Source organism: Taudactylus pleione, unplaced genomic scaffold (genome assembly GCF_031769625.1).
Source record: "Taudactylus pleione unplaced genomic scaffold, aTauple2 ptg000223l, whole genome shotgun sequence".
NCBI lineage: Eukaryota > Metazoa > Chordata > Amphibia > Anura > Myobatrachidae > Taudactylus > Taudactylus pleione.
This window is the reverse complement of record NW_028284625.1, coordinates 4,548,595-4,575,926: the sequence shown is the minus strand read 5'-3', so window position 1 is coordinate 4,575,926 and position 27,332 is coordinate 4,548,595. Positions and strand designations below refer to the sequence as shown.

Here is a 27,332-nt window from a genome sequence, read left to right as displayed (position 1 = left end):
GAATTCATGTCCAACACGGTACAGCACCTGACGGATGTTTTACTAGGGGAATCACCATTGCGGCCTTCTAAGTGGGCTTTATTGTCTCAGACGGCTCAGTATGATGATGATGACATGATGTCTCATGACGGTGAGATTATTGACTTTTCAGACCAAGAGCCGCTTTGTACTAAAGAGGTGGACTCTAAGTCTAAAGTCTATATACCTGGCCTTATACAGGCAGTCCATGCAGCCTTGGTTATTGATGATGAGGATCCCCCCATGGCCAAATCCAAATACGCCTTCTCTAAGGATATTAAGGGAGATGACACTGTATATCCTCTATCTGGTCAGTTAGGGGATCATTTAGAGGAGGTGTAGAAAAATCCGGGTAAGCGGTTCCAGCCTCAAAAACACTTGGCCTTTGCATACCCCTTTGCGGATAACCATTTTTCCAAATTTGAAACCCCTCCACAGGTGGATTCTCACGTCACACGCCTAGTGAACAGTGCAACTTTGCCCATGCCCTACATGTCCTCCTTGAAGGATGTTACAGATTGCAAGGTGGAAATATGCCTAAAATCCATTTATTCCCTTGCTGGAGGGTTCCAGACCAGCTATGGCCGTTGGCTGGGTGGCCAGAGCCATGGAGCGCTGGGCAGATAACTAGGAGGCATCTCTGGACACTGTCTCTTCAGCTGAGCAGGTGGAGTTAGTGGGCAATCTCATAGACTCAGCCACGTACATTAATGACTCAGATATAGGTCTCCTCACTTCCAGAATCTCCTCGGCAGTAGTTGCGACTCGCCGATCCCTGTGGTTGCACTCTTGGAAAGCAGATGCAGATTCCAAAAAGGGATTGGAATGCTTGCCTTTTAATGGACAGGTCCTGTTTGGCCCTGATCTGGACAAAATTGTGGCCAAGCTGGCAGCAGCTAAGCCTGCGTGTCTGCCACTGGCTACAGTCCCATCAGGGTCTGTATAGGGTCCAAAATACAGTCCTTTCCAAGACAGTCAGGGGCCAAGAAATCTGCTGGGAAACAAACTGAAATTAATTTATTACATGCAGAGTTAACTGAAATAAGGAAAGATGGGCATGACCAAGAGGTATTACAGAAGCTTGCCCATCTGATGACATTGACGCTTTTCTGTGCACCTTTGAGCATACTGCTACATGTTTAAAATGGGCTTCCAGACTTGCTCCTTGTCTTACAAAGAAACCTCAGAGAGCATATGTTGATTTAAACTTAACTGAGGCAAACTCCTATCCTCACTTGAAAAAGGCCATACTTGGTAGGGTCGGATTGACTGGTCCTAGGAAATCTCAGGAGTTTCAGGAATGACGGCTGAACATCTGCGCATCCAAGGGTCCAGCTGGCCAAATTAGCAAGGCTGAGTAAGGCATGGTTGCAGCCGGATAAAAACTCTGCTCAGCATATAGTAGAGGTGGTGGTTTTGGACCATGCTGTGCGAGTACTTGACCATGTGGTGCAACAGTGGGCCCTACAAGGTGATCCTCAAACATTTGAGGAGTTAGCAGTGGTGGTTGAATGGTACCTGACTCTTACGAAGTTGAGTAAAGCCAAGCATAGATTTCAGCCAGTACCCAAGCCTAGAACCCAGGTCTCAGTTGTTAAAGCAAAAAACCTACCTCCAGCTGTGTGTTTCGACTGCAGAGAGCCTGGTCATTTGTGCCGGGACTGTCCAAAACAGGGTGAGCCGATGTACTGCAGTGCTGGAAAAACAACTAGACCAGTGGTCAGCATGGCTGCTGGAAGCACTTCTCTGGCGCACACTACCTTGTTCCATTTGAGGGTGCAAATGGAAGGCTGGGAGGTCTGGGCCTTAGTGGATACTGGCAGGGAGTTAATCATCATCTGTGTCAACTTGGTTCCACCTGGGGCTGATCAGGTGCTACCCCCAGTAAAGATTATATGTGTACATGGGAATGTAGAAGAAAGCCCCCGAGTGCACCTCCCAATAGCTATAGAATGACCACCAGACCACCCTACCCATTGATCCTAGGTTGGGACTTTCCATTATTACAAGGTGGTTACTTGGCATGATGACAGCAAACCCTCCACAGTTGGATTCTCACATCACATGCCTAGTGAGGAGTGCAACATTGCCAATGCCCTCCATGTCCTCCTTGAAGGATGTTACTGATCGCAAGGTGGAAATATGCCTAAAATCCATTTATTCCCTTGCTGGAGGGGCTTCCAGATCAGCTATGGCTGTGGGCTTGGTAGCCAGAGCCATGGAGTGCTGGGCAGATAACTTGGGGGCATCTCTGGACACTGACTCTTCAGCTGAGCAGGTGGAGTTAGTGGGCAAACTCAGAGACTCAGCCACGTACATTAATGAGGAAGCCTTAGATATAGGTCTCCTCACTTCCAGAATGTCCTTGGCAGCAGTTGTGGCTCACCGATCCCTGTGGTTGCGCTCTTGGAAAGCGGATGCAGATTCAAAAAGGGATTGGAATGCTTGCCTTTTAATGGACAGGTCCAGTTTGGCCCTGATCTGGAAAAAATTGTGGCCACGATGACAGCAACTAAATCTGCGTGTCTGCCATCGGAAACAGTCCCATCAGGGTCTGGGGCTTCGTCCTTTCGGCCCCATAGGGACCAGGGTAAGTCCAAAATACAGGCCTTTCCAAGACAGTTGGGGTCCAAGAAATCTGCCAAGCCAAACAAGCAGGCTTGGAGAACCAGACGTCCTACTCCCAAGTTGGATGATAAGCCTTCAGCCTGATGGGACGGGCCTACCCTTGGAGTATCCCAGAGTGAGAGGCCGACTTCTTCAGTTCACCCAGTGCTGGTATCTGACTACCACGGACACTTGGGTAAGAGAAGTGGTCTCTTGGGGGTACGCCCTCTCCTTCCAGCGAAGGCCTCCCAGCCGGTTTTTACCACAAGCCTTCAGTCAAATCAAGACAAAGCCCTGGAATTCCGGAAAGTGTTACACTCTATGCTCCAGGATGGATTTATAGTGCCTGTTCCATTGCCCAAGAGAGTATTGGGGTATTACTCCAATTTCTTTCTGGTACAGAAACCCAGTGGGTCTTACCGGCCCATCCTCAACCTCAAGTCCCTCAACAAGTCCTTGAGGGTTCCTCATTTCAGGATGGAGACCTTGCATTCCATCATATTGGCAATGCGTTCCACCATATTGGCAATGGTGCCTGGGGATTTTATGGTGTTTCTGGATATTCAGGATGCCTATCTGCATATCCCCATTTTCTCAGCACACCAGCGTTTCCTCAGGTTTGCAGTGGTCGATCAACATTTCCAGTTTCAGGCACTGTCCTTTGGTCTGGCCACGGCACCTCAAGTGTTTACCAAAGTCATGGTAGTCATGGCGGCCCACCTGCAGATGCAGAGGGTCGGCTTGTTACCCTATCTGGACGACCTCCTGTTGTTGGCAGGGTCTCCAGAGATACTTCAGTACCATCTGAAACTGACAATATCTGTGTTGCAGAATCACGGTTGGTTGCTAAACTGGAAGAAGTCCTCCCTGGTGCCATCACAGAGGATGCTCCATCTCGGAGCCTTGTTGGACTCCCAAAACAGAGGATATTTGTGACGGAGGAAAAGATCTCTGCATTGCAGGCAAAGGTACGCAGTTGCCTGCAGAGTCACCGAGTGTCTCTTCACTCGGCAATGAGGTTACTGGGATCCATAGTGTCGATAATCGACATGGTGGAGTTAGCCCAGTTTCACTCCAGACCTCTGCAGAAATTGATCCTCTCCAGATGGAATGGGTTGCCCCATCGGATAAAGACACAGACAATAGTGCTTTCCCTGGAGGTATGTCTGTCTCTGGCCTGGTGGCTGCAGACTGCTCACATAAACAAGAGGCGTCCCTTTTGGATTGTGGACTGGGTCCTTCTGATGACGGATGCCAGTCTCCAAGGCTGGGGAGCAGTGACGGGTCCACACTTGTTCTCTTGGAACTTTGGGAAATATTCAAAGCTCTCCAGCAGGCAAGGCATGTTCTCCAGGGAAAACCCATTAAGGTACAGTCAGACAACACCACCACGGTGCCTTACATAAACTGCCAAGGAGGAACCCGAAGTCAGGTGGCACTGACAGAGGTGTCCCGCATTCATCTCCCTGCCATTATGGCAGTGTCCATACCTGGAGTCCTCAACTGGGAAGCAGACTTTCTCAGCCATCAAGACGTACATCCAGGGGAATGGTCTCCCCACCAGGAGGTGTTTCAACTACTGGTGAACAAGTGGGGCCTTCCAGAGATAGACCTCATGGCCTCTCGACAACAACAAACTGCCTGTGTATGGGTCAAGAACAAGAGACATGGAGGCTCTTTTGGTAGACGCTCTGTCGGTCCGGTGGACTTTCCAGTTTGTGTACCTCTACCCTCCAATCTCCCTTCTTCCTCGAGTAATTCAAAAATTCAAGCAAGAAGGCAGGAAGCTCCTGCTGATAGCTCCAGCGTAGCCCAGACGTCACTGGTACTCAGATCTTCACAGTCTCTCCATAGAAACTCCAATACTGTTGCCTCAATGTCCGGACCTGTTGTCTCAAGGTCCTTGCCATTACCCAGACCTGGGTCTTCTGACTTTCACGGTGTGGCTTTTGAGACTGCCCTCTTAAGGTCCAGGGGTTTTTCCAGCTCTGTAGTTAACACCATGCTCAGAGCTCGGTAGCCAGAGTGTGGCATACTTTATTTGAATGGTGTTGCCCTAGAGGCTATAATCCTCATGTGTTTAGGATATCCAGGGTTTTGGCTTTCCTACACGTGGGCTTAAATCATGGTCTTCGCCTTGCTTCCCTGAAGGTGCAGGTTTCTGCCCTGTCAGTGTGGTTTCAGCATAGGATTACTACTCTTCCTGATGTCCGCACCTTTATGCAAGGTGTGCTCCGCGTTCAGCCTCCCTTAGTTCCACCTGTGGCTACTTGGGATTTGGCTGTGGTCCTGAGGGCTCTCCAAGGACAACCATTTGAACCACTGGGCTCAGTAGATTTAAAATGGCTTACAGCAAAGACTGTATTTCTTCTGGCTAATGCTTCAGCCAGAAGGGTGTCAGATTTGGGGGTTCTCTCATGTCGCCCTCCCTTTCTGAATTTTCATAGGGACAGGGTGGTACTTCGCACTTGCCCTGGTTTCCTACCTAAGGTGGTATCTAGTTTCCACATTAACGAGAAAATTATTGTACCAGCCTTTAATTCCCCAGACCATTCAGCTGGTGAGGCCTCCTTGGATGTGGTACGTGCTCTAAGGATTTATGTTGACCGTACCAATTAATTTGTTTGTCCTCTATGGTTTCCGTAAGAAGGATTGGCCTGCCACTAAGCAAACTTTGGCAGGATGGATTCGCATGGCGATTTCTGAGGATTACATTCATGAGGGCCTTCCTGTACTGTCCTCTGTTAAAGCTCATTCTACTTGGTTTGTTGGTCCTTCCTGGGCAGTTCGCTGTGGTGCCTCTGCTGTTCAGCTTTACAAGGTAGCCATGTGGTCTTCTGTCCATACCTTTGTGATGTATTATGCATTTGATACCTACACCTCTCAGGATGCTTCCTTCGGGTGGCAGATTCTCCTTTCTGCACAGGAGCATCCCCACCCATAAAGGATACTGCTTTGGGACATCCCCAAGGTATTCTGTGGATACCCTATGGACCCTGAAGTAGAAAATATGAGATACGGTAAGAGCTTACCCTTGTTATCTCTATTTCTACGAAGTCCATAGGGTTCCACAAGACTCCCGCCCTGTCGCACCTGTACTGCAGATGGGCTTTGATCTGGTCACCGGTTTTTCCATCTCCTTCTGGTGAGAATGCGATTCTTGTGTGTTCCAAACTTTCTTCTCTCTCTTTCTTCTCCTCCTCCGGCTTATGGCTTGTTACGTAACTAAGCATGGTATAGGAGAGGGACCCCAGTGCATCCTCGAAGGCTAAAAACTTAACTCTGTGGTGCCTGATGTCTGCTGCCATCGCCTATATCCCAAGGTATCCTGTGGAACCCTATGGACTTCGTAGTAATAGAGATAACAAGGGTAAGTGTTTACCATATCTCATATTATTATATTGTGTAACATATTTGCAGGGTAGGATAGTAGACCAATTGTTGGTTCCCTGGAAACATGAGCAGTTGGTGTTAGGGGCCCCTCATACACACCTGTGGGGTGGCCATTTGGGGGGAGGAGAAAACTCTCCAGTGTATTCAGTTAAGAATCTTCTGGCCCATCATTCATGCAGCAGTAAAAAAGTATTGTCAGGAATGTCCAGTGTGTCAGAAAACAGCACCCGGACAGGGTTTCGGGTACCCTTGGTTCCCCTCCCTGTCATTTCTCTACATTTTGAGAGAACAGGTATGAATCTGATAGGGCCGGTGGAAAAATCTTGTCGTGGGCAACAATACATATTAGTGGTAGTAGATTATGCCACAAGGTACCCAGAGGCCATCCTGTTACGTAACATGAAATCTAGCACTATTGCCCAGGATTTATTGATGCTATGTACCCATGTGGGAATACCAAAAGAAGTTCTGACAGATCAAGGTACCCCTTTTGTATCTAAACTGATGAAAGATTTGTGCTGACTGTTAAGAGTAGATAGGATTACCACCTCAGTTTATCACCCGCAAATGGATCGGATGGCCTTGCGGAATGCTTTTACCAGACCCTTAAACAGATGAGGCCGGTGTCACAAGAAAAGGGAGATTGGGACCTACTCCTGCCTTATTTGATTTTTGCAGTTCTTGAGGTGCCCCAATCCTCCATGGAGTCCAGTTTCTTCGAACTCCTCTGAGAGGCTACCTAGCGGGATTTTGGATGTGTTAACAGAAGTGTGGGAGCAACAGCCATGCCAAGATCCTAATATCGTTCAGTTTGTGTCCCAATTGTATGCCAGTTAAGGCAGATTGCGCCACTGCTTAATGAACATATGGACAGAGCTCAGCAGCATCAGAAATGCAATTACGCAGTCAACCGATCTTTCCAACCAGGAGACAAGGTCTTGTGCTTGTTACACCTTCCAAGGGTAGAGGCAGAGTTACAATCTTTACGGGCACATGGGTTTACTGCTAACCCTGAGGTGGTGGAGGCAAAATTCTTGGGATATATCGTGGGCAGAGGGCAGGTTAAACCTCAGCCCAGTAAAGTGGAAGTAGTCCTCACCTGGCCTAAACCCAAATGTAAGTCACAACTCAGAACATTCCTTGGTCTGGTGGGTCATTACCGCAGATTCATACATGATTTTGCCACTACAGTGGCTCCACTGACTGAGTGCCTTAAGAAATATTCTCCAGATCATATAATCTGGTTTAGAACAACAGAGACTGCTTGGCAAGATTTAAGACTAGCTTTGTGTGTAGAGCCTGTTTTGCAAGCTCCTGACTTTAAGAAGCAGTTTGTACTGCAGACTGATGCCTCTGGGACAGGCTTAGGAGCAGTTCTTTCCCAGGAGGTAGATGGGGAGGAGAAATGTAAGCTGTATCTTAGCCAGAAGTTGCTTCCCAGAGAATGCAAGTACTCAACAGTGGAACAGGAGTGCTTGGCGATTAAGTGGGCAGTAGAGTCACTAATATATTATCTGTTTGGGCGAGAATTCCGGGTAGTCAGAGATCATTCTCCCTTACAGTGGATGCACACATACAAAGAGGTGGATGCCCGGATGACCCGCTGGTTTTTGGATTTAAAGTCATTCAAATTTGAGGTGCAGCATCGACCAGGGAAACAACACCTCAATGCTGATGCCCTTTCCAGAAGGTTTGTGGGTCCTGAACCTGCACATCGTGTTTTCCGGTAGTCTATTAGATCGAGATTTCTCACCCAAATTGCAAGTGTATGACTGCAGCCAAACTCTCTTGAACAAGCAGCCTGCACACATCTGAAATTCACATGGCCTGCCAGCCAGTCGGAGGCCACTCTACATGTAGTGGCCGCTGATTGGCTGTGACCCATGTGCTGTTGAGTGACAGGCACGTGAGTCACAGCCAATCAGCGGGCACTACTTGTAGAGTGGCTTCTGACTGGCTGGCGGCCTGTGTGAATTTCAGAAGAGTTGCGTCTTCTGGCATTTCGCATAGTATAGGTATATGTGATAACACATATATCTATACTTGTCTGAGGTGGAACGAGACAGTAATTTTTGTTGTTTTGCCAAGACCCATTGGATGCAACATGGAGAAGACTCTACACCAGAACGGAGGTGAGTAGAGTATTTTTTTACAGGTATTCCATTGGAATTCTACTTGGACAAGGGGACAGAACTACTGCCATCAGTTCTAAGTATGTGTGAGTGTGGTAGGTGTGCAATAAAATTGTGCAATCTACAGTGTTTGTGACATTTTTTTAACTATTTTCTTTAAAACGGGGGTACAGATGCAAGCAGCCTCCTAGCACTTGTGGTTCCACAAGTGCCAAAGGGCAGACATGCTGGCACCTGTATTTCCTCTGTAAAAAACAATAGTTTATATCTATTTTCACCACTATTACTCCCGCACCCACAGCCCAGGGGTGCCCCTGGCTTCAGCGTAAGCCTGGGGTGCTTGGGAGAGGGGGAACCCCTTAATTGGAGGGCCCCGACCTCCCCTGAGATTCCCGGCTTGGGGTGTTAATGCTTTGGCCGGGGAGACACAGTGAAAGGGTGACTGGCTGAGTAGCCCAGGATTATTATGGTTTTTTGGGGGGTCCCTACATAATTTATTTATTTTTAAAATAACCCTTTAGGTAGTTTACATGCAAAAACATACACAAATCACACTGATTTGTGTATGTTTCTGCCAAATTCGCAGCTCAGGAGGTGGTCTATTTGAAACTTCTAATTAGCTACAAGTTTGCTACAATTACACCCATGATTGTAATCATGATTCTTAGTAAATTCCTGAGTTGTATCTTTTTCATGAAAAGAACTTCAGAGTTTGGCCAGTGGTGAGTTTAATCAAGTTTGCAATCTCACCCGAGATTTTCAGTGTAAAGAGAGAAATCTCTCCCGAGTTTGTCTTTAGTAAATTTGAGAATTGAAATACCGGTAAATGCCAAAACTCACCCGAGATTGCAATCTCGACTAAACTGGAATCTTAGTAAATTTACCTTTATGATTCATATTGAAAGTAGCATGTGCACACACCAAATTGATGGAGTTATATGTAATGTGCTGTAATGATTGTAGAACTAATAAAGTATATATATATATATATATATATATATATATAAAAAACAAAATGCACAAATCAACGGCACTCACCATTTCTAGATTTGGGGAGCAACATGGTATGTGATCACATTGCACCCCAAATCTAGAAGTGGTGAGTGCCGTGGATTTGTGCATTTTGTTTTTTCATTATTTTTTTAAATGAGTCTTTTTGTGATCACATTATTCTAATGCAACCCTTTTAACCTATTTATAGGGGTATTCAATATGGGAGCGAAAACTCAGTTTTTGCGTTAATTTCGCACCTATGACGTCATTATCGCAGGTTTTAGTTTTACACCGTATTCAATTTTCAAAGATTTTTGCAGGTTCGAAAAGTCTTTGAAAAAAAACGGGGATAACTCTTCACCACTGAATAGGTGGCGAAAAAAAGTGCAGAATTGGGGTTTAGGGGTGCAGGCTTAAAAAAAATAGCCTGCACCCCTGGGAATGACATTTTAAAAATAACTGTGTCAAAAAATAAAAATAAAAATAGGGACATCCCAAAAAATTAATTTAAAAATTGGGGTGAAAAAAAAAAAATGGGAAAAAATTGTTTAACAATAGGGAAATAGGTTCAGGGCTATTCAAGAAATATGCGGCAGGTGTATTCTAGAATAGATTAATAGCAGCAGGTGCACAGTTGCAGAATTGTAAAAAAATTACTTTAGGGACATAAAAATATGCTAGTACCCATTTTCATGTACCCCAAATTTGATGGGACCACTTAAAAAACAGAAAAAAATAACCTAAGTGCTCTTCTGCATCACTTCTTCAATGTCGGGAAAAAAGCACCTGCCGCAGCTGTTTAAATCCCCGACTTTCATTTGCAGGCTAAAACGGGGGTACCCATAGTGATCCCCCATGTTTTTACAGCTTTAAGGGGGTCCTACAATTTTTTCCAGGAAAATGTCATACTTTATCGCAAATGCCACTTCGCCAGGTCCCGTTTTCGTAGATTTTATATTGAATACGGGGATAAAGCGGGCGCGCGCCCTATACTTTATCCCAGAAAAATCTCCGATGTGGAGCGAAAAGTCCAGCACGGACTTTTCGCTCCCATATTGAATACCCCTCTATATCTAGTTTGTGTCAGCTGTTTTCATACAAGCTTTGCAACAGGTGTGCTTCGTGACTGTCTTACCTTTAAAAGCAAAGTTGCTTTGAGCTTTAAACCAGATAGCATACCTCAAGTATAACTAATGTGATAGCTATTTCCATGTTAATGTTCTGAGCCAGGTGGCATATGTATAATGGGTGCAGGGTGTGCAGGTCCTGGGCCCAGGGGGGCCCCACACAGCACACCCTGCATCCATAATATACTTACCTCTCCAGAGTCCCATGTTGGCACGGGGATCCGGCGCTGTAAAAATGTCTGGAAAATGGCAGCGCAGCCATTTTCCCATCATTTGCGCATGCGCAGTACAGGGAAAATGGCCGTGGTGGGCATTTTCCTGGTGACCTGCACAACAAGCACTATAGACTCTGGGCACACTCTAGTGCCCAGAGTCTATAACACCAGTGCTGGCCGCGCACAGCTCAGTGCACTGCCGGCAGCCGAATGGAGAGAAGGGAGCCCATGACGGAGACAGCACACGGGCCCCCTCCTCACAAGAAATGCCCCTGTTCTTAGCAACATAGTAGGGACTTGCAGCAAAGTGGGGCCCTTTGACAAGGGCTGTAAGCTTAAATGCATTGATCAATTCATGACCCAAAACCCCACTGTTTAATATTATTGTTAGTTATTATGGTGAGTGAAGAGCCCCTGTGATTTTATTTATATATATATATATATATATATATATTGTGACAAGAATCACATAGACCAGGTAAAAGCCATCTGCAGCTTTATTTCTCACCACAGGCAGGTATACAGGATATGTCAGTTTCCCAGGCAAGATGTTACACAAAGTCTTCCAAACTTCAATGGACTCGCAGGTCCAAGATCCCTAACACTAGTCATCCCCGAGCCTATTACATGGGCAACTATCTCACTGTCTGGATTAGTTTTCCCAGTGTCTCTGCAGCTCTTAAACCAGCCTCACACAGATGTATGTAATCAGCTGCCTTTACAGACTGATGGAGACAATACCTGAACTGGACATTACACATTCCTAATGCCTTTGCTCTGCCAAACCTGGAAGATCTGGATATTCCACATTTACTTCATATGAAATTATGCTGACCCTGTCACACTCCACCCCCCTTAGCTTCAACCACCCTGGTGAAGCTAAAACACTTTCAGGCGAGCTATCTGCCTCACCCACATCTATTTGAGCCATCTGTCCGGGTACACAGCTCTCTACTATTTTCCACAGTTCGCCATCCTCACCCTCTTCCTCCTCCTCCTCTAGCTTCACCATAGGGTTGCTTGGAGGATTGGGCCCAACAAACCTTCTGGAAAGGGCAACAGCATTGAGGTGCTGTTTCCCCGGATGATGCTGCACCTCAAACATAAATGGCTGCAAAGATAAAAACCAGTGGGTTACACAAGCATTCACTTCTTTGTTCATTTGCATCCACTGTAAAGGCGCATGATCTTAACCAACAAAAACTCCCCCCCAAAAAAAATATTTTAATGAGTCTACTGCTCACTTGTTTGCCAAGCACTCTTGCTCCACAGTTGAGTACTTGCGCTCCCTGGACAGCAATTTCTGGCTAAGGTAGAAGATGGGTTCCTCTTCCCCTTCTTCCACTTGGGAAAGGACTGCCCTAATCCCGTACCTGAGGCATCTGTCTGCAATATATACTGGTTTTTAAAGTTAGGAGCCTTAAATCCTGCCATGCAGCTTCTGCTGCTCTAGGCCATACTATCTTGTCTGGGGACTGTTTTTTAAGACACTCAGTTAATGGTGCTGCCCTAGTGGCAAAATCATGAATGAATCTGTGGTAGTAACCTACTAGGCCAAGGAATGTTATGAGAGCGGATTTACATTTGGGTTTAGGCCATGTGAGGACCAGCTCCACCTTACTGGGCTGAGATTTACCTGCCCTCTGCCTACAATATATCCCAAATATGTTGCCTCCACCATTCCGATGGCAAACTTCTCAGGATTAGTAGTAAACCCATATGCCCGTAAAGATTGCAACACTGCTTCAACTCTTGGAAGGTGTGACTCCCAGTCGGGGCTAAAGATGACTATGTCATCTAGATATGCAGCTGCATATTCCTTATGAGGTTGAGGCAATTTGTTCATAGCCCTCTGGTAAGTTGCCGGAGCCCCATGCTGACCAAACGGCAGCATTTTATACTGAAACAAACCTTCTGGGGTAGAGAAGGCTGTTTTGGTCTGAGCAGTCTCAGTTAAAGGAATCTGCCAATACCCTTTTGTCATATCTAGGGTGATGAGATACTGGCTGTTTGCTAAATTCTCCACCAGCTTGTCCACCTGGGGCATCGGATAGGAATCAAACTGTGACACTTTATTTAAAATGCGAAAGTCATTGCAGAATCTTAAAGCACCTATTAGGCACTAAAACTATGGGATTATTCCATTCGCTATTTGATTCCTCTATGACCCCTAGGTGCAGCATTTCCTCTAGATCCTGTTTAACTGCTGCCCACTTTGCCTCGGGTATACGGTATGGCCTCTGTTTTATTACCACCCTGGAAGGAGTAACTATATCATGCTGGATCATTTGTTTTTTTCCCGGAATGGCAGAGAACACATATTGGTACCGTGCTACTAAACTCACCGCCTCCTGTTTCTGGCGGGGATTACGGGTAACTTTAATGGGTACCTGACATTCTGAGATTTTCTTGGCAACCAAAGAGGGCTGTCCAGCACTCTCTTTTCAGGGTTTTAACAGGTTTATTTGGTAGATTTGCACTTCTTTCCTTCTACCCTCCTGTTGAACCTTATAATTAACAAGTCCCACTACCGCTATAACTTCATAAGGGCTTCGCCACAGGGCATACATTTAGTTTTCACTGGTAGGTACCAGAACCAGTACCTTGTCTCCCAGTTTAACAGAACAATTATCTACGGTCACGTCATATCAACATTTTTGTCGCTGTTGTGTCCTATCCATGTGCTCCTTCACGAGTAGCGCATTTTGCCTAAAATGGCCACACATTTGGGTCACAAACTGAACGCTGTTAGATTCTTGGCATGACTGTTGTTCCCACCCTTCTTTCAACAGATTTAAAATCCCTCTAGGTTGCCTCCCATAGAGGATATCAAAGGGACTAAGGGCCTCATTCAGAGGCGGTCGGAGGATGCAAGCGGTCGCTCAGAAACTGGGCGGCCACTTGCATCCTGACCGGCCGCCTCTGTTGCGATCTTTAGGCTGTGGGTTAACACCCACAGCTCTAACGACCGCTCGGGTGATGGTCGTGATGGTCAGAGACCATCGCGACCATCGGGGCTTACGACGAGACCCTAGGGTAGGGTCTCACTTGTCGTAAGCCCCGGAGAACTTCTGGCTCTGTCAGAGCCGGAAGCTCTCCACTGACATCACTAGTGATGTCATTGGGGCCTCCCCCAAATGGCAGGCGTTCCCACGGGAACGCCTCCGTTTGGGCTGCCACCCCCCCTGCCCGCCTTCCAAACGGGGCGAGCTGTCAATCAACATCGACAGCTTGCCCCCTTTGGAAAGAGACCCGCTACGACCAGCGATGTCAGTCGTAGCGGGTCTCACGCATGCGCACGAGGGAGCCGGCTCCCTCGTGCGCATGCGCACTGGCAAAACACTGAGGCGGCCTTGCGGTCGTAGACCGTACGGCCGCCTCTGAATAAGGTCCTAAATCCCGTAGAGGATTGGGGTACCTTTCGAACTGCAAACATTAAATAGGGTAGGTGTAAATCCCAATCTCGCTTTTCCTCAGACACTTCCCTTTTTATCATTTGTTTAAGGGTCTGGTTAAAGCATTCAACAAACCCATCCATCTGTTTGCGGGTAGTAAACTGAGGTAGTAATCCTATCCACCTTTAACAGTCGGCACATATCTTTCATTAGTTTAGAGACAATAGGGGTACCTTGGTCCATCAAGACCTCCTTTGGTATTCCCAAGTGGGTATATAGCATCAACAATTCCTGGGCAATAGTGCTAGATTTCATGTTATGTAGCAGGATGGCCTCCGGGTACCTTGTGGTATAATCTACCACCATTAATATGTATTAATGCCCATGAGCAGATTTTTCCACCGACCCTATCAGATCCATACCAATTCTGTACCAAAGGGAGGGGAACCAAGGGTGCCCGAAACCCTGGCTGGGGTGCTGTCTTCTGACACACTGGATATTCCTGACAATACTTTTGTACTGCTGCATGAATGCCGGGCCAGAAGATTCTTAACTGAATACGCTGCAGAGTTTTCTCCTCCCCCAAATGGCCACCTAGCAGGTGTGTATGAGCAGCCCTTAACACCAACTGCTCGTGTTTCCGGGGAACCAACAATTGGTCTACTCTCTTACGCTGCAAATAAGTTACACAATATAACAAATCATTTTTCAATGCAAAGTATGGAACACCTTCTGCTGGTAAAACCATGATTACTCTACCATTTATCTCTTCAAAATTTTCAAATGCATTTATTAAGTTCCCATCATTCTGATGATCCTGGCCTGATCCTGGCCAAAGCCCTGCAAGGAAACTTCCTTGTCAATTGGAACCCACTGTGTCTTGGTCTCACTCCCCTTTGGATGCTCACTGGCAAAGGAGGGTGTTACAGCCACCAAACTTTGAGAAACAGCAGAGCTTGGCTCCTGGGACACCTCTGATGTGGACCTTTTGCTGTCATCATGCCATGTAACCACCTCTTGTAACAATGGAAAGTCCCAATGGGTAGGGTGGACTGGCGGCTACCTTACCTATCACCTATTGCCCTTTGATCACTACTGGGAAGTGTACTCAGGGGCATTCTTCTACATCCCCTTGTACACATATAATCTTTACCAGGGGTAGCACCTGATCAGCCTCAGGTGGTACCATGTTGGCAGTGATGATGGTTAATTCACTGCAAGTATCCACTAAGGCCCAGACCTCCCAGCCTTCAACTTGCACCATCAAATAAAACAAGGTGGTTTGTGCTGGGGAAGTTCTTCCAGCACTGCAGTATATAGGTCGAGTTGTTTTTCCAGCACTGCAGTATATTGGCTCGCCATGCTTTGGACAGTCCTGGCACAAATGACCGGGCTTGTCGCAGTCAAAATGCACAGCTGGAGGTGGGTTGTTGGCTTTAACAACTGGAACCTGGGTTCTAGGCTTGGGAACTGGCTGGAATCTGTGTTTGGCTTTCTTTAACTTCCCAAGAGTCAGGTACCATTCAATCACCACCGCTAACTCCCCAAACATTTGAAGATCAACATGTAGAGCCCTCTATTGCACCACATGATCTAGTACCCACAAAGCATGGTCCAAAGCCACCATCTCTACTATACACTGAGCAGAGATCTTATTCATCTGCAACCACGCCTTACTCAGCCTAGCTAATTTGGCCAGCTGGACCCTTAGAGCTTCAGACAGGTTTAGCCGCCATTCCTGAAACTCCTGAGCTTTGCTAGGTCCAGTCACTACAACTCTGCTTAATATGGGCTTTTTCAAGTACGGATAGGAATTTGCCTCAGTCACGTTTAATATATATATGCTCTCTGAGTTTTCCCTGTGAGACAGGGAGCAAGTCTGGCAGCCCACTCCTCCTCAGGCCATTTTAAATGTGCAGCAGTATGCTCAAAGGTGCACAGAAAAGCCTCAATGTAATCAGATGTAGTATGCTTCTGTAGCATCTCTAGCTCATGCCCACCTTTCCTCATTTCAGTTAACTCTGCATGTAGTAACTGAATTTGACTTTGCTGTCCTTGCATCTGTGCTTGTTGCCCTGCAGCTAATTCAGCAAAACTTTTCAAAATCTCCTCCATATTACACTGCTTTAACCCATTATGGACAAACTTAGGTGGCTTTATAAATTCTCTTTTGCAAGCCAGATTCCCAGCAATTTTTATCAGCTGGCTTTAAAAACTGCACTACTTTCCCTGGGCACCCAACCACATACACAGGAATTAGGCAGTTTTATATTGTGCACAATTTGCATATACACGAGATCAAATTATCAATGTGAACAACTGCTGTTGTATGGCTGGCCTGCCATGCTCACCCACTCAGCTGCTAGTAAAGTGACTCAGGCAAACCAAGCCGCTGTGCAATGGGTAGCATCCTGCAAAGCTTCTCACTGCCACTGTCAGTGGATTCAGTCACTGTATCTGCTCTCTTGCTGCGTAGTTATTTCCAGCAAGTCCCTGTTTGGGTGCCAAATGTGACAAGAATCACATAGACCGGGTAAAATCCATCAGCAGCTTTATTTTTCACCACAGGCAGGTATACAGGATATGGCAGTTTCACAAGCAATATGTTACACAAAGTCTTCCAAACAGCAATATATTTCTTCAGTGGACTTGCAGGTCCAAGATCCTTAACACTAGCCACCCCTGGGCCTATTACCAGAGCGGCTATCTCACCACCAGGATAAGTTTCCCCAGAATCTCTGCTGCTGTAATCAGCTGCCTTTCCAGACTCTTATTGAGGCAACACCTGAACTGGACATTACACATTCCTAATGCCTTTGCTCTGCCAAACCTGGGAGATCTGGATATTCCACATATACTTCATGTGGACTTATGCTGACCATGTCACAATATATAATATAATTTCAGAGTTATACAGATATTACATCCAATCATTATAGATCCATGTTGACCACCTATCAGTCAGCCCCTATGTAAAATGTAATAGACTCAATTTATCCAAACAGGAGAGATCCATATGGATTGGCAATCTATGCCACGGTAACAGTACCACAACATAGGTTGCAGTGGTAACCGTAAGGTACTTTTTATGAAAATTTAGACATATATTGAAATTGGAATCACAGAGGAAGTGGAGGATTGCCTAATAAGTCTATGATGAGAAGGAGAGACATAAAGATAGTAATATAGGTTGGGCAATACAGATGTGTGTATATCATGTAAACTGATAGACAGTCCCTAAAATGTGAATATGTCTGGATCCCTATAATGTAGACATACAAATGGCATAATATAGGCTTGTGAGTGAGATAATGAGTAGAGAAAAGCAAATTGAGATTGGATGGTAAACTGGTTATCTTTATGAATCGAAGTTAGCAAGAATTTAGGTGTCCCCAAAAAGAGTATATCATTGTTTTCCTGCTCTCTTTCAAATAACCTAATAGTAACTATTATATATAAATCTGGGGAGCACCACCAACACTGATAATTCACACAATTTGGGCCGGATTCAATTAGACGCGAAATTTTATGTTTTCACATGTGTAAACTTTTCACATTCTTCGTCCGAATGTGTCACTTTTCGCTGCTATCACCTATCCATGTTTTCGGGTAATCCTTTTACAAAAGATGTGATGCGGCATTCGCCCGAACAAAATACGGTGAAAAATGTGCCTTTGCACGTACCCCAAAATAAGTTAAACTAACATTGGTTAATTAGTTAGAAGTGTATTGTTGGGCAAAATGAAAGGGTTCGATGTTTTCAAATTGTGTTAAATGGCTGTTATAGGCAGTGGAAAAGTGATAGAAAGTTTTTTGGGGGCAAAATAAATGCTGCAGTAGAAATAGGGGTACATGAAAATGAGTGCGAGTATATTTATGTGTCATTTTAGGGTGCTATAAAAAAGTTAAAAATACACCTGCTGCAGCCAACTGTAATCCCAAAAACACTTGTCCCATCCATACAGCCCCCCCCCCAAATTACCTATCACACTACTTTAAACCCATTTTCCAATACTTTTTACATTTTGACCCCAAAAATGATGTCACTATTAGAAGGAATTAAGTTAATTAAAAACTTATTTGTGCCTAATTAGTCATTAGGGGGTGTCCAAGAGGTTCTGAACCAAGTCCCCACATTTTTAGCTCAAAATATGGTTTTGCACATTTTTCCACCTGCTCTGAGATGGTGAAAACTATTCGCCGCTTGAAGCTGTCCAAAATTTGCATGTGCAAAAAGCTGCGGCTAATAGAATCGCACGATATGCATTTTTGGTGAAAAGTTTGCAACAGTGTAAACTCTTCTTCAAACAGCAGCTTTTTCCGGCTACTTGAATTCCCCCATCTGTCTATTACATTCTAGACATTTGTTAGTTTGATAAATTACTGCCATGTTAAAAAAAAAGTCCTGTGCAGAATTTAACACATTTTCTCTTTATTTAATTAGGGTTTAACTTACCTTTTGGGAAGGGAATATTTATTATTTTGTTAATTGTACTTAGCTCCAATATATTAGTATAGAATAGACCTAACAGACCCCCACAATTAGTAATAGTGAAGGAAAGAGAAAAAGGAGTGTGACCTGTGGATAAAATAGTCCTGCAGATTTCTCATGCACAACACAAATATATTAATACAATTAACTCATTAAACAAGAAATAAGAAAAATACATAAGAATCAATCAGCTTCTAAAGATTCATATACATTACATAATTTATACACCAAGGGGCATATTCAATAGGCTGCGAGAAAAGCCAAAAACCCGCACCTGCGAGGTATTTCCTGCAGGTCCGGGTTTTTTGCTATTCCATTAGGTGCGTGTTTTTTATAAAAACACGCACCGGGAGGTTTTTTTTTGCGCACCTCCTGAGCAAGCGTGATTTTTCCAGAAATCAATGTTCCTAGGAAAAATCACGTGTACTTGCTCTGAAAACCCCACCCCCCTCCCCAAAGGACTAATTAAGCAATTGGAAGTATCCAATTAGCTTAATTAGTCCTTAATTACTCACCTTCCGAAGCGCTGTCTTCTCATCTTCTTCTGCATCCAACGTTGGGAGCTGGCTCTTCTGCAGCAGCGGTGAGTATGTCAGTGTGTGTGCTGTATGTAAGTGTGTATGAGTGACTGTGTGGTGTGTGTGTATGAGTGCATGAGTGTGTGTGGGACACCCGGTGCGGTGTGTGTGGCCCCCCCTGAATGGGCGCTGGGAAAACTACATCTCCCAGCAGCCCTTGCTCCTCCCATCAGCCCCCGGGACTCCCAGCAGCCCCCTCTCCAGTAAGAAGAGAGAGGGGAGGCCGCCGGGAGCCGCGGAGACCCGGACAGGTAAGTGACTTTTTTTTTTGTTTAATTTATGCGGCGCATGGTTTTTCAGTGATGAAAACCCCGCGCCCACTTTTTTTTTTATTGAATCCCGCAGGTATCGGGAGTGCGCATACCCACGGGATTTTGAAATTGGCCGCGAAGGGCGCAAGGTTTTTTCCTCGCAAAACCTTGCGGCCAATTGAATATACCCCCAAGTCTGCATAAGACAGACATGAGCTAAATAGAGGTCTCTGGGCCTGATTTAGCAAGGATCACAATTGCGACTGCGTACACAGATTGAGCGATTGTTAGCCATTATGCATGCATATGAGTTGCACTGCACATGTATGTTAATCACACTGTGATCATGCTTGTAGACTGGAATCCATCACAGAGTGAGTGACAGGCCGTGACCATTTGGGGTTGGATAGGGAAGTGATTAGAGAAACGCAGACTTGAAAGATATAGGAAAATTTCCCAGCGCTCACCATATATACGGCACTATGTACAATGAATGTCTCTAACACAGAAAAAACTTTTTAGTATATTTATTAAATCAATAAAACAAGCAAAATGTCTCTCCTAGCATAAATAAATAGTGTGCACACACTAAACCAATGATAGACTAATACCAGTACACATCAAACATGGATACAACAACATATACACAATACAACATAAAAGGATATCTGTGGTTGGATATATACCAGTAAAGCACCAGCTGGCATCTTACTATACTGTGTTCTTCCTATATCCATCCATTTTTATATAAAAGTCAAAGTCCAAGTGAGATCGTTACTGTGTAGCAAAGATTATTCCAACAGTATTTACCTGCTAATAGTCCGTCCTTATAAGGATAGGAAGCTGTCCTGATTTGCAACAAGCTGGGGTCTGAATAGCTTGTAAAAAGGTATAACCCAAGCGCCAGTGATGGTGTGTGGTTGACTCCCCTCCTTGTGTAAAATTGCAGCACACCCACAGGAAGTGTCGCCAAGCTTCCAACAATAACAAAAATACAAACAAGTGTAGTAGGCGGCGCCTATAAACACAAATCAGGGAGTGTAGTATTAAATAACCTTTAATAAAATGTCATGTATCTGAGTGTAAATGAACATTCAAGAGCATGAATAAAACTCCCGGGAGTATAAGAAGTCTATACACAACATATACTAAATAGAGCATAAGCTCGTCTTACAATATTGGGGTCTGAATAGACCTGTAGGGATGGGAGATCCGGTGAGTGTAGTCCGATCCACGGGAGGTGAACATAGGAAGGTCCGCCGGCAGACAGGGAAGCGTGAAGCTGCCATATAGGTCTCAATCAGCATCCCATCAATGTCCTCTGCAATCGACGCGTTTCGCCTGTTCACAGGCTTCATCAGGATGCAGAGTCCATGATCTTCCTACTCCTTTATCCCCGCTATGGCGGCGTGTCACATCCGGATACTGGGAGTCACTTCCGCCCTTACCTGTTCAATGTCCCTGTTATACGACAGTTGCCCTTATCTCCTGAAAAAGGCATAGTGCCCATATGGAATCCATATAAGTAGCAGCATAATGTCTAGTTATCTTTGATATTTGTGAACTATCAAGGAGATATCACAGCGTACAAACACACAAAACAGTCAACAGACATACAGAAAACGATAACAAAATTAGTAATGATAAATGAGGTATTACAACTATTTATTAATCAAATAATCTATATAGAAAATGCAAAAAAAAATATAAACAAATGTATAAAAAATTAGACTATATATAAAATATATATAATGCATTTAATACGCTTACTAACAAGAAGAGACTAATGGTATAATGTAAATTAATAAAGAAATAATAAAAAATAAAAGTACAAGTACATGTATTTAATAAATGTAATAAATAAATAAATAAATACCCCTGCTTATAATCAATAATATGACTAATAAAATAGAAAAAAGGAGAAGAAAGATTAATATATAGGAAGAGAACATAGTGTTATATAATTACGTTTAAAAATTATATAGATCAAAATCTATATTGAGACCTTTAGGGGTTAGGGTTCCTAGTTGATAGATTAACTTAGTCTCTTCTTTCAACAGATTTTTATTTAAATTCCCCCTCTCCATGGAATCTTGACTAATTTAAGACTCACAAAGCTTAATTTAGATGGATCACTTTTGTGTACTTCATTAAAATGTCTGGGTACACTGTGGTTCTCCTTCTTGTTCTTAATGTTTTTGAGATGTTCGTTGATTCTAAAATTAAACTTTCAGAAGGTCTTTCCCACATATTGAAGACCACAAGGGCAGTATAACAAATACACTGCCCCTTTAGAATGACAAGTAATCCTGTCCCGTATTTTGTATTCTCTTCCGGTAGTGCTGGAAATTATTCTTGATGTTGATTTTATTGTGTTCTTGTGTGTCTTCTTACAGGCCCCACATGTATTGCAATTATAAAAACTAGGTGAGGTACTGTCCAACCAAGTAAGTTTTTTCTCCTACTTTAGATGGCTTCTCACAAGTTTATTCTTTATGGTAGGCACCCTTTTATATACTATCTTCAGCTTACTGGGTAGGATATTCTTCAAATCTTCCACTGCCAATAAGATATTCCAATGTTTATTTAGACTTGCCCCCAGAAGTTTACTTTGGCCCAAATAGTTAGTGATAAAAAAGGGTTCTTGTAATTTTTTATTTTCTTTGTAATGTAACAGAGGATCTCTATCCATAGATTGAATTTCTACTTTATTATTTTCCATCATATTCATACAGTAATTCTTCTCCTTAAAAACCAAAAGCAGGTTGGTGGATTGTTGTTCAAAATCTTCCAGCTTGGAGCAATTTCTACTTATTCTTCTTAACTGTCCCCTAGGGAAATTAGATATCCAGCTTTTATGGTGATTACTATGGGCATCCAGATAGCTGTTGCAATCCACAGTTTTCATAAAAGTCTTGGTCTCAATTTTTCCTTGATCTATAAATATCGTAAGATCTAGGAAGTTAATGCAGATGCTACTCACTTCGCTTGTAAATTCCAAGTTCTTCTCATTCCAATTTATATACTGAATAAAGTGATTGTCTTTCTTCTGTTCCATCCCATATAATGATCACATCTTTGATATACCTAGCCCAGAGAATGAGGTTCCCCTCATATATGTTGTTCCAAATAAACTAATTTTCCAACTGGGCTAGGTACAGGTTGCATTTTGACAGTGCAAGTTGGTACCCATTGCTGTACCTCTCTGCTGTATATATAATTTATCTCCAAACCAAAGTAGTTATGGGACAATATGAAATGAATGCCCTCCAAAATAAATTCTATTTGAAACTTCTCAAGTTCGGAATCTTCCTCCAGAATCTTTCGCACATTCCTACATCCCTTATCATGATTAATGCACGTATACAGGGATTTGATGTCACATGTCGCTAATAGGTATGTTTCTTGCCAGGTGATGTCTTTAAGCAAATTTAATACATGTGTTGTATCTATGAGGAAACTCCATTGATTAATAACTAATGGTTGCAGCAATATGTCAATATATACTGACAGGTTGGATGTTAATGAACCTGTTCCAGCTACTATAGGCCTTCCTGGTAGATGTTCTTGGTCCTTGTGGACTTTTGGGAGCTGATAAAAGATGGGAATGTTTGGGTCTTTATTATTGATATAGCTGTATTCTTTATCTGTAAGAATAAGTTCATCTTTCCCCTTCTTCAAAAAAAGATCCAATTCTTTTTTTAATTATCAGTGGGATCCTTCTCTAGTTCTTTGTATGTATGATCATCCTTCAGGAGATTTTTAGCTTCATCATTATATGCTTCCAAGTCCATGATGACTATTCCTCCCCCTTTATCCGCTGATTTGATAACTATTTCATTGTTCATTCTTAAATTCTTCAGGGCAATCTTTTTAGCTTTAGTGAAGTTCCAATTACGATTTAATTTTTCTGGAAAATTGTTGATGTCTTCCACAAATTTTTAGAAACTTCTCACTAAATGCCCTTTTAGAAGTTTTGGGTAGAAGGTATACTTTTCTTTCAAATCTGTATGTTGATAATTATCTGATTTCTCTATCAGTTTTGGGGGGGGGGCGCTTTTGCTCTGATGGAACTTCTTTAGGGTCACTTTTCTGATGAATTTATGTAAGTCAATAAAGGTATCAAATTTTTGCAGGGTATTACTCGGGGCGTATTTCAAACGTTTTTTAAGAACACTGATCTCTGTAGTGCTCAATCAACTTAGGTTGAAAATACCTTTTGTGTTCGTTTCTTGTTTTCCTTTTTCTTTTGGCTTAGTTTTAACTCTCCCTCGCTTCCCACACTTGTTAGGGAACTTCCTCTTCTTCTTTTTCTCTTGCTATTTTCTTGATGCACTGTTCTTTTTGGGTTAGACCCTCATACTTCTGAAGGAGTGTCTTTGAATCAGATCTAATAAAAGCATAAAGGTACTCTTCTGCTTCATCTTCTATTCCCTCAGTTGGTGGACTTGGACTTACATCTCTTCTAAGTGCCCTATTGCCTTGTGATTTGATCCTTTCCATCAGAGTTCTCGCGGAAACAATCAGTTCCTCCTGATGACCCTCTCTTCCATTATTGAAGCTTCTTATAAGGGTACTTGAGTTCGGATTAGTATTTCTTCCTGTCTTCACTGGTCCATCAGTTCCTTTATCTCGTCTTGTCTCTATATGATGTTTTTGTTCTTGGTTCCTATGTCTCCTAGTGTTCCCACTCATATGATCTTCAAATAGGCCCAATCTTCTGGGTTTGTAACTCTCATAGTCTTCTTTGAAATGCGTATTCCTACGATTCTCCTGTGTTGGTGGTCGATAGGATTCTTCTATTTTTCCTGTATAATACCTATTGGTTCTCAATGATTTTGTGTGTTGATGTTCATAGATCTTGCGCGTAGTTCTTATTTCCTTGATAATTGTATTGGTGTTTATATCTTTCCATCCCGTTTCGATAATCACCTTTATAGTCCTCTAAATCTCTGGAGAATTGCTTCTTCTTCTGTATAATAGTGGCTTCTTCTATCTTATGTAGTTTGTTGTTGGTGAGGGGTTCCAGATTATAGACAGTAATTAGTTAGACAATGTCTAGATAGATGCCAGATGTTAGACAGTTAATAGTTAGACATGGATAAAAGTTCGACACAGACAAAAGTCAGACACACTAAAGTTAGACATGTAAAAAGTTTGACAGGTACAAAAGATCGACAGGGTCAAAAGTTCGACATGAAAAAGATCGACACAAAAATGGTCGACACATTTTTTTTTTTCTAGGATTAGGGTTAGGTTTAGGGTTAGGCAGTTACTGGAGGGTTAGGGTTAGGCACTTACACAGACAGTTAGGTTTAGGCACCAGGAGGGTGGGTTAGGGTTAGGGTGAAGATTAGGGCTAAAAAAAAATTGTCAACCATTTTCATGTCGACCTTTTGTACCTGTCGAACTTTTGTACCTGTCGAACTTTTTACATGTCTAACTTTAGTGTGTTTGACTTTTGTTTGTATCTAACTTTTTTTATGTCTAACTATTGACTGTCTAACATCTGGTGTCTATCTAGACCAGGGGTTCCCAACCACGGTCCTCAAGGCACACCAACAGTCCAGGTTTTAAGGAAAGCCATACTTGAGCACAAGTGTATTAATTAGTACTGCATTTATTTTGATTTGACCATCTGTGTTCAAGCATGGATATCACTAAAACCTGGACACTGTGTGCCTTGAGGACCGAGGTTGGGAAACACTTATCTAGACATTGTATAACTAATTACTGTCTATCACTTATACCACACCCGTTGGTGAGTGCCTCTAAGTTATTAAAATCTTCAAGTTTCTCTAACGTAATGAATATTTTTCTAATAATTTCAATTTATCCTTCTATCTTTAAAAATGATGTTTCGCTATCCTCTATAATTATTTTCATTAGTTTGTATGAACAGATATCTAATATTTTATTCCATTTGTTTAGGAAACTTTTATCTTCAGAAAAGAAGTTATTCTTAGACCCCTCAGAATCATTTCATGTTTAATATATTTAACTAGGGTAGTTCTCTCCCACCACTGTTTAATCTCTTTTATTTTTAATCTTTCTAATTTTATATATAAAGTGCAAAATTCTCATCTGAGATCTTTGTTTCATTTTCCATATGAGATATTTGTACTCTTGGATGAATAAAATCATTTAGTCTTCTCATAAACTCCTCGCGATTGTATCCAATAACAATGGTATAGCTGCTGCCTGACTGGTGTGTAGAATAAGCTGAAAAAAGGCAATGTTCAAGGTTGCACTTAACCCAATATATGTGGTAGCTGCTATGGGAAAAAAGACAGGAAACACCTACCCTGTCTAAACAACAGAATGAAAGATATAGGAAAATTTCCCAGCACTCACCATATATACAGCACCATATACAATGAATGTCTCTAACACAGAAAAAACTTTTTAGTATATTTATTAAATAAATAAAACAAGCAAAATGTCTTTCCTAGCATAAATAAATCAATGATAGACTAATACCGGTACACATTAAGCATGGATACGACAACATATACACAATACAACATAAAAGGATATCTGTGGTTGGATATATGCCAGTAAAGCACCAGCTGGTGTTTTACTATACTGGGTTCTTCCTATATCAATCCATTTTTATATAAAAGTCAAAGTCCAAATGAGATCGATACTGTGTAGCAAATAATATTCCAATGAACAGATGTGCCTGTTCATTGGAATGCTCTGCATTAGTGTGCATAAATTAGCCACTGCAATGGCATTCGCAGCTTGAGTAGTCACTGCGTGCGACGAAATTTGCTAAATCTGCAACGGGTCAGAGCTGCTGTAATTGGGCCTGATGGCAGATGTGCTCGATGTTACTGATGTATACACAGGTCTGCGAGGTATTACGGATGTTAGAAAGCAGCAGTAGGTGTCTCTATGCTGGCTGCGATGTGGCAGGCATTAGCATAGTTTTGTAGATGAGTTGCGTGCGATTACTCAGCTGCGATCACAGTTGTGATCTTTGCTGAATCAGGCCCTCAGTCTGACAGTAATGGTGGAAGGAATCTGGCTTGTGCTGCCCTGCTTGAGGCTGGACATCAGCACACAGGGAACATATTTGGTATATGTGCACCAACACTTTCCCTGCACTGCAACTGCCTGTGTCCTTCACAAACTGTATTATAAACTGAAATTACAGAAAACCACCACATAGGGAAATTATGATTACATAGTATACCAGCTGCTGAAAATCCAGTGAGGGGCATCCCATATAATTTGTTTCCTTGCTATTAATTCCAGAAAATATACAGAAGCTTTAATAAAGCATTTTTTTTTTTCAAAGTGTAAACGATGTTAATCTTACTCCCTGGTATCTTGCCAGTACCCTTCTTTCATGTGAAAACTGGTGAAACTCTGAATAAAACTGCCTCCAGGAGAAGACCTCCTAAATGGAATATGTAGAGAAAGCTATTAATATGATAATTACCCGGGGTAATTAAAACTCTCACAATAAAACTTCCCCATAGCCAAAGTGTAAATAGCATAAATCTGCTGTGACCGAAAAGGAAACAACAATAATAATAATTTTTCCATTATTAATCTTGTTCTAGACTTTGGAAAGTTTTTTTTTATATATGTAGGTTACAAGTTACAATGCATGTGTGTTATTAGTGACTATTGTAAGGCTGTTAGACAATTGTTTCTTCTCTGTAACTTATGGGCCTATTCATCATCGGAGGCCGTATGGCCTCCAATGATTAAGTATTGTTCTCGCTGCGAGGGATACTTAAGTATGCAACTCGCATCGGGGAATAGTTTACACCAGAGCAATTCATTATTGCTCGAGTGGGGAGACAGCTGCTCCAAAGAGCAGATGTCCCCTCAGTTAGTATCGCAGCTACAGATGTAGCTGTGTTACTTACCTCCTCCCGATGGTCACGCATGTGCACAGCCCCCGGAGAGTCCGTGAGAAGGCAGCGGAGGAAGGTTTTCAGTTTTTGGAGTTTGCTGAATATCTTGGGGTCCTATTGGACCCCTGATGATGAATGGCCCGGTAACTAAAATATGCAGAAACTAGTGTTTATCAATGATGAATTGGCCCCTCAGACTCTTTGGGCAAAATTTACTAAGCGGCAGGTTCTAAAGCCCGGCGGTTTGGCGGCAGTTTTGC

The 27,332-nt window shown here is 43.1% G+C and overlaps 1 protein-coding gene across 4 annotated transcripts in view; it reads right to left on the bottom strand.

Annotated features, from left to right (window-relative positions):
* Positions 1–27,332, bottom strand: part of CFH (complement factor H) — a 695,946-nt gene that overhangs the window by 172,403 nt on the left and 496,211 nt on the right. The window contains exon 20 of one of the 4 annotated variants that reach the window (XM_088478857.1): positions 25,656–26,606. The exons of the other annotated variants lie outside the window; for them this stretch is intronic. Within the exon in view, the coding sequence (XP_088334983.1) occupies positions 26,554–26,606 (53 nt within the window). The 3' untranslated portion in view covers positions 25,656–26,553. Of the gene's footprint in view, positions 1–25,655; positions 26,607–27,332 lie in introns of those variants that run through there. 4 annotated transcript variants of the gene reach the window in all.